At 48.0% G+C, this 13,264-nt stretch overlaps 1 protein-coding gene across 1 annotated transcript; it reads right to left on the bottom strand.

Moving 5' to 3' along the window:
- Positions 1-697: 697 nt before the first annotated feature.
- Positions 698-11,336, bottom strand: LOC115202539 (collagen alpha-2(XI) chain-like). The gene is made up of 8 exons (XM_029766664.1): positions 11,276-11,336; positions 8,973-9,215; positions 4,442-5,145; positions 2,928-3,087; positions 1,966-2,288; positions 1,408-1,507; positions 1,066-1,177; positions 698-868 (listed from the first exon to the last, which is right to left on the bottom strand). The coding sequence occupies exons 1-8, from the start codon at positions 11,334-11,336 to the stop codon at positions 775-777; spliced, it is 1,797 nt and encodes a 598-aa protein (XP_029622524.1). The 3' UTR covers positions 698-774.
- Between the last annotated feature and the right edge of the window lie 1,928 nt (positions 11,337-13,264).

Here is a 13,264-nt window from a genome sequence, read left to right as displayed (position 1 = left end):
CTGATCCTTACTGTAGCTACTAGAGATAATACTGATCCTTAATGTAGCTACTAGAGATAATACTGATCCTTATTGTAGCTACTAGAGATAACACTGATCCTTACTGTAGCTACTAGAGATAATACTGATCCTTACTGTAGCTACTAGAGATAATACTGATCCTTACTGTAGCTACTAGAGATAATACTGATCCTTACTGTAGCTACCAGAGATAATACTGATCCTTACTGTAGCTACTAGAGATAATACTGATCCTTACTGTAGCTACTAGAGATAATACTGATCCTTACTGTAACTACTAGAGATAATACTGATCCTTACTGTAGCTACTAGAGATAATACTGATCCTTACTGTAGCTACTAGAGATAATACTGATCCTTACTGTAGCTACTAGAGATAATACTGATCCTTACTGTAGCTACTAGAGATAATACTGATCCTTACTGTAGCTACTAGAGATAATACCAGAGATAATACTGATCCGTACTGTAGCTACTAGAGATAATACTGATCCTTACTGTAGCTACTAGAGATAATACTGATCCTTATCTTTCTTTAGAAGTGAGGTGATGTGGTGAATTTTTATTATTTTTTATTATTTGATAAATACATTTTTAGTGCATATAAAAAGCAGGTCTATTACAAATACATTTTCAATGTAATTTCACAGTACGCCAAAAAAATAGCCTACAAGGTTTACAGAGTAGGCTTTATTCATTAGAACGCAGTACAGTCTTGACAAAGGCTTGAATTGACGTTGGATGTTGAAGTCATTAGATCAGACTGCTGGCTGGATTCTCTGGACTCTGGATTGTTATGTGTTCAATTAGATGTCCCAACAGAGAGTTATTATTGGACTCCAAAGACCTGTGGAAAATACAGAAATACACCCAAAACATTTTTATTGGGGGAGAGGGGGGGTGACAAAAATAGTCTTGGCCACAGACTTTTGACAGATAGAACAGACAGAATGTTGAGTTAATTGTATGTGTGTGTGTGTGTGTGTGTGTGTGTGTGTGTGTGTGTGTGTGTGTGTGTGTGTGTGTGTGTGTGTGTGTATTGACCTGTGATTGCCCTGTAGAAGCACAATGGTCTGCTCCAGCTGTCTGAGGTGTGTCTCCTGCTCTCTCAGAGCTATCACCTGTCTCTGTAGACACCTGTCCCAATGCCTGCCACCTACACACACACACACACACACACACACACACACACACACACACACACACACACACACACACACACACACACACACACACACACACACACACACACACACACACACACACACACAGACACACACAGACAGAGAGAGAGTGAGAGCAGAGAAGAGAGAGAGAGATTTGTCCACACCATCCAAAAGACACAGACATGGTGACATACACTGTGCCATAGACAAGGCAACTCACAGTAGGTCTCAGCAGTGTTAGAGGAGTCCTGCTTCAGGCTGGTTAGTTTTAAGTTGTAGTTTACTTTCAGCGCCTCAACAAGCCTTTTCTTCAGGGAGTCCTGCAACACAGACAAATAGAGGCACCGAGGGGCAAATCCTTAATTCCCATTAAGATGAATTTTCTCTTAGTCATGCATTGATGTCAATGGGAGATTAAGTGGAACATTTGACTTAAGTGGAAGTTAATGTTCGCCCCTGAGAGAAGATCATTTAGGTCAGGATTTAACCTAAACAAATTCAGATTCTGGTGCCAAATTATTGTCTGTTTTGCCCTATGGGCCATGGTCCAAAGTAGTGCACTATATTGGTCTAAAGTAGTGCCCTATATTCAGTAGGGAATAGGGTGCCATTTGGAACACAAAACTAGTGTTGTTGTGGTACTAACCAGCTGCTGTCGAGGTACTAACCAGCTGCTATTTAGGTACTAACCAGCTGCTGTTGAGGTACTAACCAGCTGCTGTTGAGGTACTAACCAGCTGATGTTGAGGTACTAACCAGCTGCTGTTGAGGTACTAACCAGCTGCTGTTGTGTGACGGTCAGCTTCCTCTTCAGGAGAACTACCTCACTGCACTGTGGAGTCACATCAACATGACTCTCACTCTGTCCTCCTCTGTTCTGTCTTTCTCTCTTTTCTTCTGTCTCTTTCAGACAGGAAGTAGCAGGAGGTGATCCCAGGGCAGAGAGCAGGTCGTAGGCCTGGCCTGGAGGAGACAGAAGACAGGAAGTAGCAGGAGGTGATCCCAGGGCAGAGAGTAGGTCGTAGGCCTGGCCTGGAGGAGACAGAAGACAGGAAGTAGCAGGAGGTGATCCCAGGGCAGAGAGTAGGTCGTAGGCCTGGCCTGGAGGAGACAGAAGACAGGAAGTTACACGGTCTGAGAACGATATCTAGAAAGTTTCTTGTTATCGTTACAATGCCAAGCAAAGGACTAACTCATTTCTTAGTCTGAGGAAAATATGTTACAATGGCCATATCTAGAATGGTTATATCTAGAATGGTTACATCTAGAATGGTTACATCCAGAATGGTTACATCCAGAATGGTTACATCCAGAATGGTTACATCCAGAATGGTTACATCTAGAATGGTTACATCTAGAATGGTTACATCCAGAATGGTTACATCTAGAATGGTTACATCTAGAATGGTTACATCCAGAATGGTTACATCCAGAATGGTTACATCTAGAATGGTTACATCTAGAATGGTTACATCTAGAATGGTTACATCCAGAATGGTTACATCCAGAATGGTTACATCTAGAATAGTTACATCCAGAATGGTTACATCCAGAATGGTTACATCTAGAATGGTTACATCCAGAATGGTTACATCTAGAATGGTTAGAATGCCAGGTCTGAATCATCTGTTTGTGTGAGCGATGATGACGATACATAAATTCATCTCAGTGGTCAAAAGTAGTGCACTACATATGGAACAGGGTACTATTTGGGATGTAGGGTAGTAACTGATTGTGTACCCAGGAAGTCGGGGTTGAGGTGGAGGGAGCGTGTGCCAGCCCAGTGCTGATCCACCAGGTTCAGGAGTCCTCTCAGGCAGGAGGAGAGCTCTGCCACCCCAGGCTGAGGTGAGAGAGTCCTGGGCACAGAGTGGCAGTCACTAAACCCTAGTCTGGAGCCCTGAAAGAAGAAAATACAACGGTCAAAAGGTCTTATCGTTCGAGTGAAAACAGAAGTTTGTCCAAAAATGGTGTCATTTTTAAATATCCTCGTTTCTGTAACAATAAGATCAGGTAATGTTTCTAACACTGTAATCTCACTCCACTAAAAAGTGTTCTTTCTACATTAGATTTAGTCTCTTAGGCCCTAAAAAATGTCTGTGTTGTGAGAGGCAGTGTATTGAGATCAGACGGTGTTCCCACAGCCTCTCACATTACTAATGCTCCTCCCAAATGGCACCCTATTGCATTTATAGTGCATTAACCCCATAGGACCCCGATCAAAAGTAGTGCACACTATATAGGGAATAGGGTGCCAATTTGGACTCCTAATGTTCCTAACCTAACCCTCCTTCCAGACCCTTTAAGTAACAGATCCTCTTCCTCGGTACCGCCAAGTCCAATTTCCCTGCCAATCACAAAGTAACCAAATATTTTCACAGATAATTACTGTTCTTGGTTATGAACAGATACAGAGAGAGGTTTCAAAGCCAGTGTTGTCTTACCTAAAAAAAAAAAAAAAAAAACGCTCATCCCTCAATGAAATTAGCTTCTCAAATGAATGTCCCCCATTTCCCCAAAGCAGTAAGACCGTTTGTGGAGATTACTCTCCAAGGGGTTGGCTTGGGATGTGAGAAATACTGTCGAACATACGTAGGCTTACTGTCAGGCCACAGACCACAGTCTCTCCTTCCATTAGCGTTAAGGTCTGTCACCTCCTGCAACATCAAAGGTGCCACGGAATGACTTTATAATGGAATAATTGGGCCTGAAGCTATTCTAGTATTATTGATGCAGGCAGCTGTTGACTGCTATACACCACAACATTAATCTGTGAACACAACGTTTCTGATGCCACTTCTGTATTTGTACTGTTAGGCTACTTATGATGTGTCTGTTGTATGAAAAAATCAGTCATTGTTTTGTTTTATTTATTTAACAAGGAAGGGCTCATTTGAGATTTGAAATGCATTTTTTAAGAGCGTCCTGGATTAAGTTGGCACATGTTTGTATTCGCTATAAGTTACATTTACATTTTAGTCATTTAGCAGACGCTCTTATCCAGAGCGACTTACAGTAGTGAATGCATACATTTCATACATTTTTTTGTTGTTGTTTTTCGCACTGGCCCCCCGTGGGAATCGAACCCACAACCCTGGCATTGCAAACACCATGCTTTACCAACTGAGCTACAGGGAAGGTTAGGGAAGTTGTTCAGGTTTGGAGCATATGCTGACTAACTTTGTCCTGTTGTCTCTGGGGCTGAAGCAGCCTCAAATCAAACTAGGATCTAGAATATATATGTGCATGTTAACCTGTGTAGCGCTGATGGAGTTGGATCTGGTGCCCGTCTGCAGGTCCGACCCTGGGGGAGGTGGGCTGTAAAGATCAGAGTAGAGACCGGACCCGGCAGCCTGCCCAGTGTAGTCTACCGGACCAGAGGGAGAGTAGGGACCGGGCCCGGCAGCCTGCCCAGTGTAGTCTACCGGACCAGAGGGAGAGTAGAGACCAGACCCGGCAGCCTGCCCAGTGTAGTCTACCGGACCAGAGGGAGAGTAGGGACCGGGCCCGGCAGCCTGCCGAGTGTAGTCTACCGGACCAGAGGGAGAGTAGAGACCGGACCCGGCAGCCTGCCCAGTGTAGTCTACCGGACCAGAGGGAGAGTAGAGACCGGGCCCGGCAGCCTGCCCAGTGTAGTCTACCGGACCAGAGGGAGAGTAGAGACCGGACCCGGCAGCCTGCCCAGTGTAGTCTACCGGACCAGAGGGAGAGTAGAGGCCGGACCCGGCAGCCTGCCCAGTGTAGTCTACCGGACCAGGGGGGGTAAGAGCAGCCAGACAGCCCTGCTCCATTCTCTGTCTCTGGGGAGATCCTCCATGTTGTATCCTGGAGGCCGGCTGAAGCCTGGGGCTCTGGTGATCCATCAGCCTGTCCAAAGAGACACTCCGTGGGGCTGGACTCTGGCATCGACTTGCCCCTTCAGAGAACCGCCGGAGGACAGTGGAGTCGTCTGACAGGTCTGGAGTAAGAAGGAGACATCAACACACCCATCTCTTAGAGAAATAGCCTGGTCTGTAGAGGAGATACGCCCATCTCTTAGAGAAATAGCCTGGTCTGTAGAGGAGATACACCCATCTCTTAGAGAAATAGCCTGGTCTGTAGAGAAGATACACCCGTCTCTTATAGAAATAGCCTGGTCTGTAGAGGAGATACACCCATCTCTTAGAGAAATAGCCTGGTCTGTAGAGGAGATACACCCATCTATTATAGAAATAGCCTGGTCTGTAGAGGAGATACACCCATCTATTATAGAAATAGCCTGGTCTGTAGAGGAGATACACCCATCTATTATAGAAATAGCCTGGTCTGTAGAGGAGATACACCCATCTATTATAGAAATAGCCTGGTCTGTAGAGGAGATACACCCATCTCTTAGAGAAATAGCCTGGTCTGTAGAGGAGATACACCCATCTCTTAGAGAAATAGCCTGGTCTGTAGAGGAGATACACCCATCTATTAGAGAAATAGCCTGGTCTGTAGAGGAGATACACCCATCTATTATAGAAATAGCCTGGTCTGTAGAGGAGATACAGACTGGTGTTCTAAATGTCACTGTGTTCCCTATATAGTGCACTACACACCTTTGTCCAGAACTCATAGGGAATGAAGACAGTACAGGGTGCCATTTGGGACGCAAACCCAATGACTAGGATACCATTACGACTATTGACCCTGGTCTGTAGAGGAGATACACCCATCTCTTAGAGAAGTAGCCTGGTCTGTACTGTTCTCTAACGTGGGGATTTAATTTCCTTGTACAAGTCTGCCCTCTAGCGGCTAGAATGAAACATGAGCATCAGTAATGTAATGAGATTTCACAAGGAACATGCAATGAATAGACCCAGTTAATGAGTAGACCCAGTTAATGAGCAGACCCAGTTAATGAGCAGACCCAGTTAATGAGCAGACCCAGTTAATGAGTAGACCCAGTTAATGAGTAGACCCAGTTAATGAATAGACCCAGTTAATGAATAGACCCAGTTAATGAATAGACCCAGTTAATGAGTAGACCCAGTTAATGAGTAGACCCAGTTAATGATTAGACCCAGTTAATGAGTAGACCCAGTTAATGAATAGACCCAGTTAATGAGTAGACCCAGTTAATGAGCAGACCCAGTTAATGAGTAGACCCAGTTAATGAGTAGACCCAGTTAATGAATAGACCCAGTTAATGAATAGACCCAGTTAATGATTAGACCCAGTTAATGAGTAGACCCAGTTAATGAGCAGACCCAGATAATGAGTAGACCCAGTTAATGAGTAGACCCAGTTAATGAGCAGACCCAGTTAATGAGTAGACCCAGTTAATGAGTAGACCCAGTTAATGAATAGACCCAGTTAATGAGTAGACCCGGTTAATGAATAGACCCCGTTAATGAGCAGACCCAGTTAATGAGTAGACCCAGTTAATGAGTAGACCCAGTTAATGAATAGACCCAGTTAATGAATAGACCCAGTTAATGAGTAGACCCAGTTAATGAGTAGACCCATTTAATGAGCAGACCCCGTTAATGAGTAGACCCCGTTAATGAGTAGACCCAGTTAATGAGTAGACCCAGTTAATGATTAGACGCAGTTAATGAGTAGACCCAGTTAATGATTAGACCCAGTTAATGATTAGACCCAGTTAATGAGTAGACCCAGTTAATGAGCAGACCCAGATAATGAGTAGACCCAGTTAATGAGTAGACCCAGTTAATGAGCAGACCCAGTTAATGAGTAGACCCAGTTAATGAGTAGACCCAGTTAATGAATAGACCCAGTTAATGAGTAGACCCGGTTAATGAATAGACCCCGTTAATGAGCAGACCCAGTTAATGAGTAGACCCAGTTAATGAGTAGACCCAGTTAATGAGTAGACCCAGTTAATGAATAGACCCAGTTAATGAATAGACCCAGTTAATGAGTAGACCCAGTTAATGAGTAGACCCAGTTAATGAGCAGACCCATTTAATGAGCAGACCCCGTTAATGAGTAGACCCCGTTAATGAGTAGACCCAGTTAATGAGTAGACCCAGTTAATGATTAGACGCAGTTAATGAGTAGACCCAGTTAATGATTAGACCCAGTTAATGATTAGACCCAGTTAATGAGCAGACCCAGTTAATGAGCAGACCCAGTTAATGAGCAGACCCAGTTAATGATTAGACCCAGTTAATGAGCAGACCCAGTTAATGAGTAGACCCAGTTAATGATTAGACGCAGTTAATGAGTAGACCCAGTTAATGATTAGACCCAGTTAATGATTAGACCCAGTTAATGAGTAGACCCAGTTAATGAGCAGACCCAGATAATGAGTAGACCCAGTTAATGAGTAGACCCAGTTAATGAGCAGACCCAGTTAATGAGTAGACCCAGTTAATGAGTAGACCCAGTTAATGAATAGACCCAGTTAATGAGTAGACCCGGTTAATGAATAGACCCCGTTAATGAGCAGACCCAGTTAATGAGTAGACCCAGTTAATGAGTAGACCCAGTTAATGAGTAGACCCAGTTAATGAATAGACCCAGTTAATGAATAGACCCAGTTAATGAGTAGACCCAGTTAATGAGTAGACCCAGTTAATGAGCAGACCCATTTAATGAGCAGACCCCGTTAATGAGTAGACCCCGTTAATGAGTAGACCCAGTTAATGAGTAGACCCAGTTAATGATTAGACGCAGTTAATGAGTAGACCCAGTTAATGATTAGACCCAGTTAATGATTAGACCCAGTTAATGAGCAGACCCAGTTAATGAGCAGACCCAGTTAATGAGCAGACCCAGTTAATGATTAGACCCAGTTAATGAGCAGACCCAGTTAATGAGTAGACCCAGTTAATGAGTAGACCCAGTTAATGAGCAGACCCAGTTAATGATTAGACCCAGTTAATGAGTAGACCCAGTTAATGAGTAGACCCAGTTAATGAGTAGACCCAGTTAATGATTAGATCCAGTTAATGAGCAGACCCAGTTAATGATTAGACCCAGTTAATGAGCAGACCCAGTTAATGAGTAGACCCAGTTAATGAGCAGACCCAGTTAATGATTAGACCCAGTTAATGAGTAGACCCAGTTAATGATTAGACCCAGTTAATGAGTAGACCCAGTTAATGATTAGACCCAGTTAATGAGCAGACCCAGTTAATGATTAGACCCAGTTAATGAGCAGACCCAGTTAATGAGCAGACCCAGTTAATGAGTAGACCCAGTTAATGAGTAGACCCAGTTAATGAGTAGACCCAGTTAATGATTAGACCCAGTTAATGAGTAGACCCAGTTAATGATTAGATCCAGTTAATGAGCAGACCCAGTTAATGATTAGACCCAGTTAATGAGCAGACCCAGTTAATGAGTAGACCCAGTTAATGAGCAGACCCAGTTAATGATTAGACCCAGTTAATGAGTAGACCCAGTTAATGATTAGACCCAGTTAATGATTAGACCCAGTTAATGAGTAGACCCAGTTAATGAGTAGACCCAGTTAATAAATAGACCCAGTCATGAACCCGTTGTTAGTAACCACTACTACTACTACTACTACCACTACTACTACTACTACTACTACTACTACTACCACTACTACTACTACTACTACTACTACTACTACTACTACTACTACTACTACTACTACTACTACTACACAGTGATATCACCAGATAGTAATGGACCACTTTCCACACACTGGCTGTGATTTGGTTTTCACCATATACTGTTAATTACTGTATTATACTGCATTATACTTATAATCATATTATACGTAAGTGTACTCTATATTACTGTTGGTAATTGATAACGGTCTCTAACCTGAGGTGAGCCTCAGCAGTCTGCTGGTCCGGGCCTCCAGGTCCAGCTCTGTATCTCTGGGAGGTGGTGAAGGCAGGGGCTGGAGTACTGGAGTCAAGCTGGAGGAGAGGGAGGGCCAATGGGCATGGCTGCACTCAGGGGCCCAGGCTTTTGGGGCCTGTACTGGGTCTGTCCCCAATGGAGGGGTCCATGGTGCCTGTCCCCTGCCCAGTTGGGCATCATACGGCTGGAGGTTCTGAGGGTCTGGTGTTGACACAGCAGAGGTGTTGTTGTCACTGGAACAGTCCTGAGCGAAGGTCACCCTACCTCGGTCTCTGGAGCGGGTTGGAGAGCGGCCGGAGCGCAGAGAGGAGCGAGGGGAGAGGGCAGAGAGGAGTGAGGGGGAGAGGGGTGAGAGGAGCGAGGGGGAGAAGGCAGAGAGGAGCGAGGGGGAGAAGGCAGAGAGGAGCGAGGGGGAGAAGGCAGAGAGGAGCGAGGGGGAGAGGGCAGAGAGGAGCGAGGGGGAGAGGGCAGAGAGGAGCGAGGGGGAGAGGGCAGAGAGGAGCGAGGGGGAGAGGGGAGAGAGGAGCGAGGGGGAGAGGGGAGAGAGGAGCGAGGGGGAGAAGGCAGAGAGGAGCGAGGGGGAGAGGGGAGAGAGGAGCGAGGGGGAGAAGGCAGAGAGGAGCGAGGGGGAGAAGGCAGAGAGGAGCGAGGGGGAGAAGGCAGAGAGGAGCGAGGGGGAGTAGCCAGATAGGAGCGAGAGGGAGAAGGCAGAGAGGAGCGAGGGGGAGAAGGCAGAGAGGAGCGAGGGGGAGAAGGCAGAGAGGAGCGAGGGGGAGAAGGCAGAGAGGAGCGAGGGGGAGAAGGCAGAGAGGAGCTAGGGGGAGAAGGCAGAGAGGAGCTAGGGGGAGAGGGGAGAGAGGAACTAGGGGGAGAGGGGAGAGAGGAGCGAGGGGGAGAAGGCAGAGAGGAGCGAGGGGGAGAGGGCAGAGAGGAGCGAGGGGGAGAAGGCAGAGAGGGAGCGAGGGGGAGAAGGCAGAGAGGAGCGAGGGGGAGAAGGCAGAGAGGAGCGAGGGGGAGAAGGCACAGAGGAGCGAGGGGGAGAAGGCAGAGAGGAGCGAGGGGGAGAGGGGAGAGAGGAGCGAGGGGGAGAAGGCAGAGAGGAGCGAGGGGGAGAAGGCAGAGAGGAGCGAGAGGGAGAGGGCAGAGAGGAGCGAGGGGGAGAAGGCAGAGAGGAGCGAGGGGGAGAAGGCAGAGAGGAGCGAGGGGGAGAGGGGAGAGAGGAGCGAGGGGGAGAGGGGAGAGAGGAGCGAGGGGGAGTAGGCAGAGAGGAGCGAGGGGGAGAAGGCAGATAGGAGCGAGGGGGAGAGTGGAGAGAGGAGCGAGGGGGAGAGGGCAGAGAGGAGCTAGGGGGAGAGGGGTGAGAGGAACTAGGGGGAGAGGGGAGAGAGGAGCTAGGGGGAGAGGGGAGAGAGGAGCGAGGGGGAGAAGGCAGAGAGGAGCGAGGGGGAGAGGGGTGAGAGGAACTAGGGGGAGAGGGGAGAGAGGAGCTAGGGGGAGAGGGGAGAGAGGAACTAGGGGGAGAGGGGAGAGAGCAACTAGGGGGAGAGGGGAGAGAGGAACTAGGGGGGAGAGGGGAGAGAGGAACTAGGGGGAGAGGGGAGAGAGGAACTAGGGGGAGAGGGGTAGGGGCTGGAACTCTGAACCACAGGTATGAGCAGATGTTAGATGAAGGTGTGATGTTTCTCTATGTTTGTTGGTTGAGTTGTTCTTAGTCCTGAACCAAAAAAAAACATTGATACAACCTACTGAATGGAACACAGATGAAATGTTGATCTGAAATGGCAGTGCATTCCAAACTCTCCCTGTAGGTCCATGTCCTTACCCTCTCCCTGTAGGTCCTTACCCTCTCCCTGTAGGTCCATGTCCTAACCCTCTTCCTGTAGGTCCTAACCCTCTTCCTGTAGGTCCTTACCCTCTCCCTGTAGGTCCTTACCCTCTTCCTGTAGGTCCTAACCCTCTTCCTGTAGGTCCTTACCCTCTCCCTGTAGGTCCTTACCCTCTCCCTGTAGGTCCTTACCCTCTTCCTGTAGGTCCATGTCCTTACCCTCTTCCTGTAGGTCCTTACCCTCTTCCTGTAGGTCCTTACCCTCTCCCTGAAGGGTCCTAACCCTCTCCCTGTAGGTCCTTACCCTCTTCCTGTAGTCCATGCCTTACCCTCTTCCTGTAGGTCCTTACCCTCCTTCCGTGTAGGTCCTTACCCTCTCCCTGTAGGTCCTAACCCCTCTTCCTGTAGGTCCTTACCCTCTTCCTGTAGGTCTTACCCTCTTCCTGTAGGTCCTTACTCCGCTCTCTGTAGGTCCTTACCTCTTCCTGTAGGTCCATGTCCTTACCCTCTTCCTGTAGGTCCTTACCCTCTTCCTGTAGGTCCTTACCCTCTTCCTGTAGGTCCTTACCCTCTTCCTGTAGGTCCTTACCTCTCCCTGTAGGTCCTTACCCTCTTCCTGTAGGTCCTTACCCTCTTCCCTGTAGGTCCTTACCCTCCTTCCTGTAGGTCCTACCCTCTTCCTGTAGGTCCTTACCCTCTTCCTGTAGGTCCTTACCCTCTCCCTGTAGGTTCCTTACCCTCTTCCTGAGGTCCTTACCCTCTTCCTGTAGGTCCTTACCCTCTTCCTGTAGGTCCTTACCCTCTTCCTGTAGGTCCTTACCCTCTTCCTGTAGGTCCTTACCCTCTTCCTGTAGGTCCTAACCCTCTTCCTGTAGGTCCTTACCCTCTCCCTGTAGGTCCTTACCCTCTCCCTGTAGGTCCCTTACCCTCTTCCTGTAGGTCCTTACCCTCTTCCTGTAGGTCCTTACCCTCTTCCTGTAGGTCCTTACCTTACCCTCTTCCCCTGTATGGTCCTTAACCCTCTCCTGTAGGTCCTTACCTCTTCCTGTTATGGTCCATGTCCTTACCCTCTCCTGTAGGTCCTCTACCCTCTCCCTGCTACCCCCCCCCAGGTCCTTACCCTCTTCCTGTAGGTCCTTACCCTCTTCCTGTAGGTCCATGTCCTTACCCTCTTCCTGTAGGTCCTTACCCTCTTCCTGTAGGTCCTAACCCTCTCCCTGTAGGTCCTTACCCTCTTCCTGTAGGTCCTTACCCTCTTCCTGTAGGTCCTAACCCTCTTCCTGTAGGTCCTTACCCTCTCCCTGTAGGTCCTAACCCTCTTCCTGTAGGTCCTTACCCTCTTCCTGTAGGTCCTTACCCTCTTCCTGTAGGTCCTTACCCTCTTCCTGTAGGTCCTTACCCTCTTCCTGTAGGTCCTTACCCTCTCCCTGTAGGTCCATGTCCTTACCCTCTTCCTGTAGGTCCTTACCCTCTCCCTGTAGGTCCTTACCCTCTCCCTGTAGGTCCTTACCCTCTTCCTGTAGGTCCTTACCCTCTTCCTGTAGGTCCTTACCCTCTTCCTGTAGGTCCTAACCCCTCTTCCTGTAGGTCCTTACCCTCTTCCTGTAGGTCCTTACCCTCTTCCTGTAGGTCCTTACCCTCTTCCTGTAGGTCCTTACCCTCTTCCTGTAGGTCCAGGTCCTTACCCTCCCCTGTAGGTCCTTACCCTCTCCCTGTAGGTCCTTACCCTCTTCCTGTAGGTCCTTACCCTCTCCCTGTAGGTCCTAACCCTCTTCCTGTAGGTCCTTACCCTCTTCCTGTAGGTCCTTACCCTCTTCCTGTAGGTCCTTACCCTCTTCCTGTAGGTCCTTACCCTCTTCCTGTAGGTCCTTACCCTCTTCCTGTAGGTCCTTACCCTCTTCCTGTAGGTCCATGTCCTTACCCCTCTTCCTGTAGGTCCATGTCCTTACCCTCTTCCTGTAGGTCCTTACCCTCTCCCTGTAGGTCCTTACCCTCTTCCTGTAGGTCCTAACCCTCTTCCTGTAGGTCCTTACCCTCTTCCTGTAGGTCCTTACCCTCTTCCTGTAGGTCCTTACCCTCTTCCTGTAGGTCCTTACCCTCTCCCTGTAGGTCCTTACCCTCTTCCTGTAGGTCATTACCCTCTTCCTGTAGGTCCTTACCCTCTCCCTGTAGGTCCTTACCCTCTTCCTGTAGGTCCTTACCCTCTTCCTGTAGGTCCTTACCCTCTCCTTGTAGGTCCATGTCCTTACCCTCTTCCTGTAGGTCCTTACCCTCTCCTGTAGGTCCTTACCCTCTTCCTGTAGGTCCTTACCCTCTTCCTGTAGGTCCTTACCCTCTCCCTGTAGGTCCATGTCCTTACCCTCTTCCTGTAGGTCCTTACCCTCTCCCTGTAGGTCCTTACCCTCTCCCTGTAGGTCCATGTCCT

The sequence above is a fragment of the Salmo trutta genome, chromosome 12 (genome assembly GCF_901001165.1).
Source record: "Salmo trutta chromosome 12, fSalTru1.1, whole genome shotgun sequence".
Taxonomy (NCBI): Eukaryota; Metazoa; Chordata; class Actinopteri; order Salmoniformes; family Salmonidae; genus Salmo; species Salmo trutta.
Note: the sequence above shows the minus strand (reverse complement) of the source record. Positions and strands in the feature narration are given on the sequence as shown.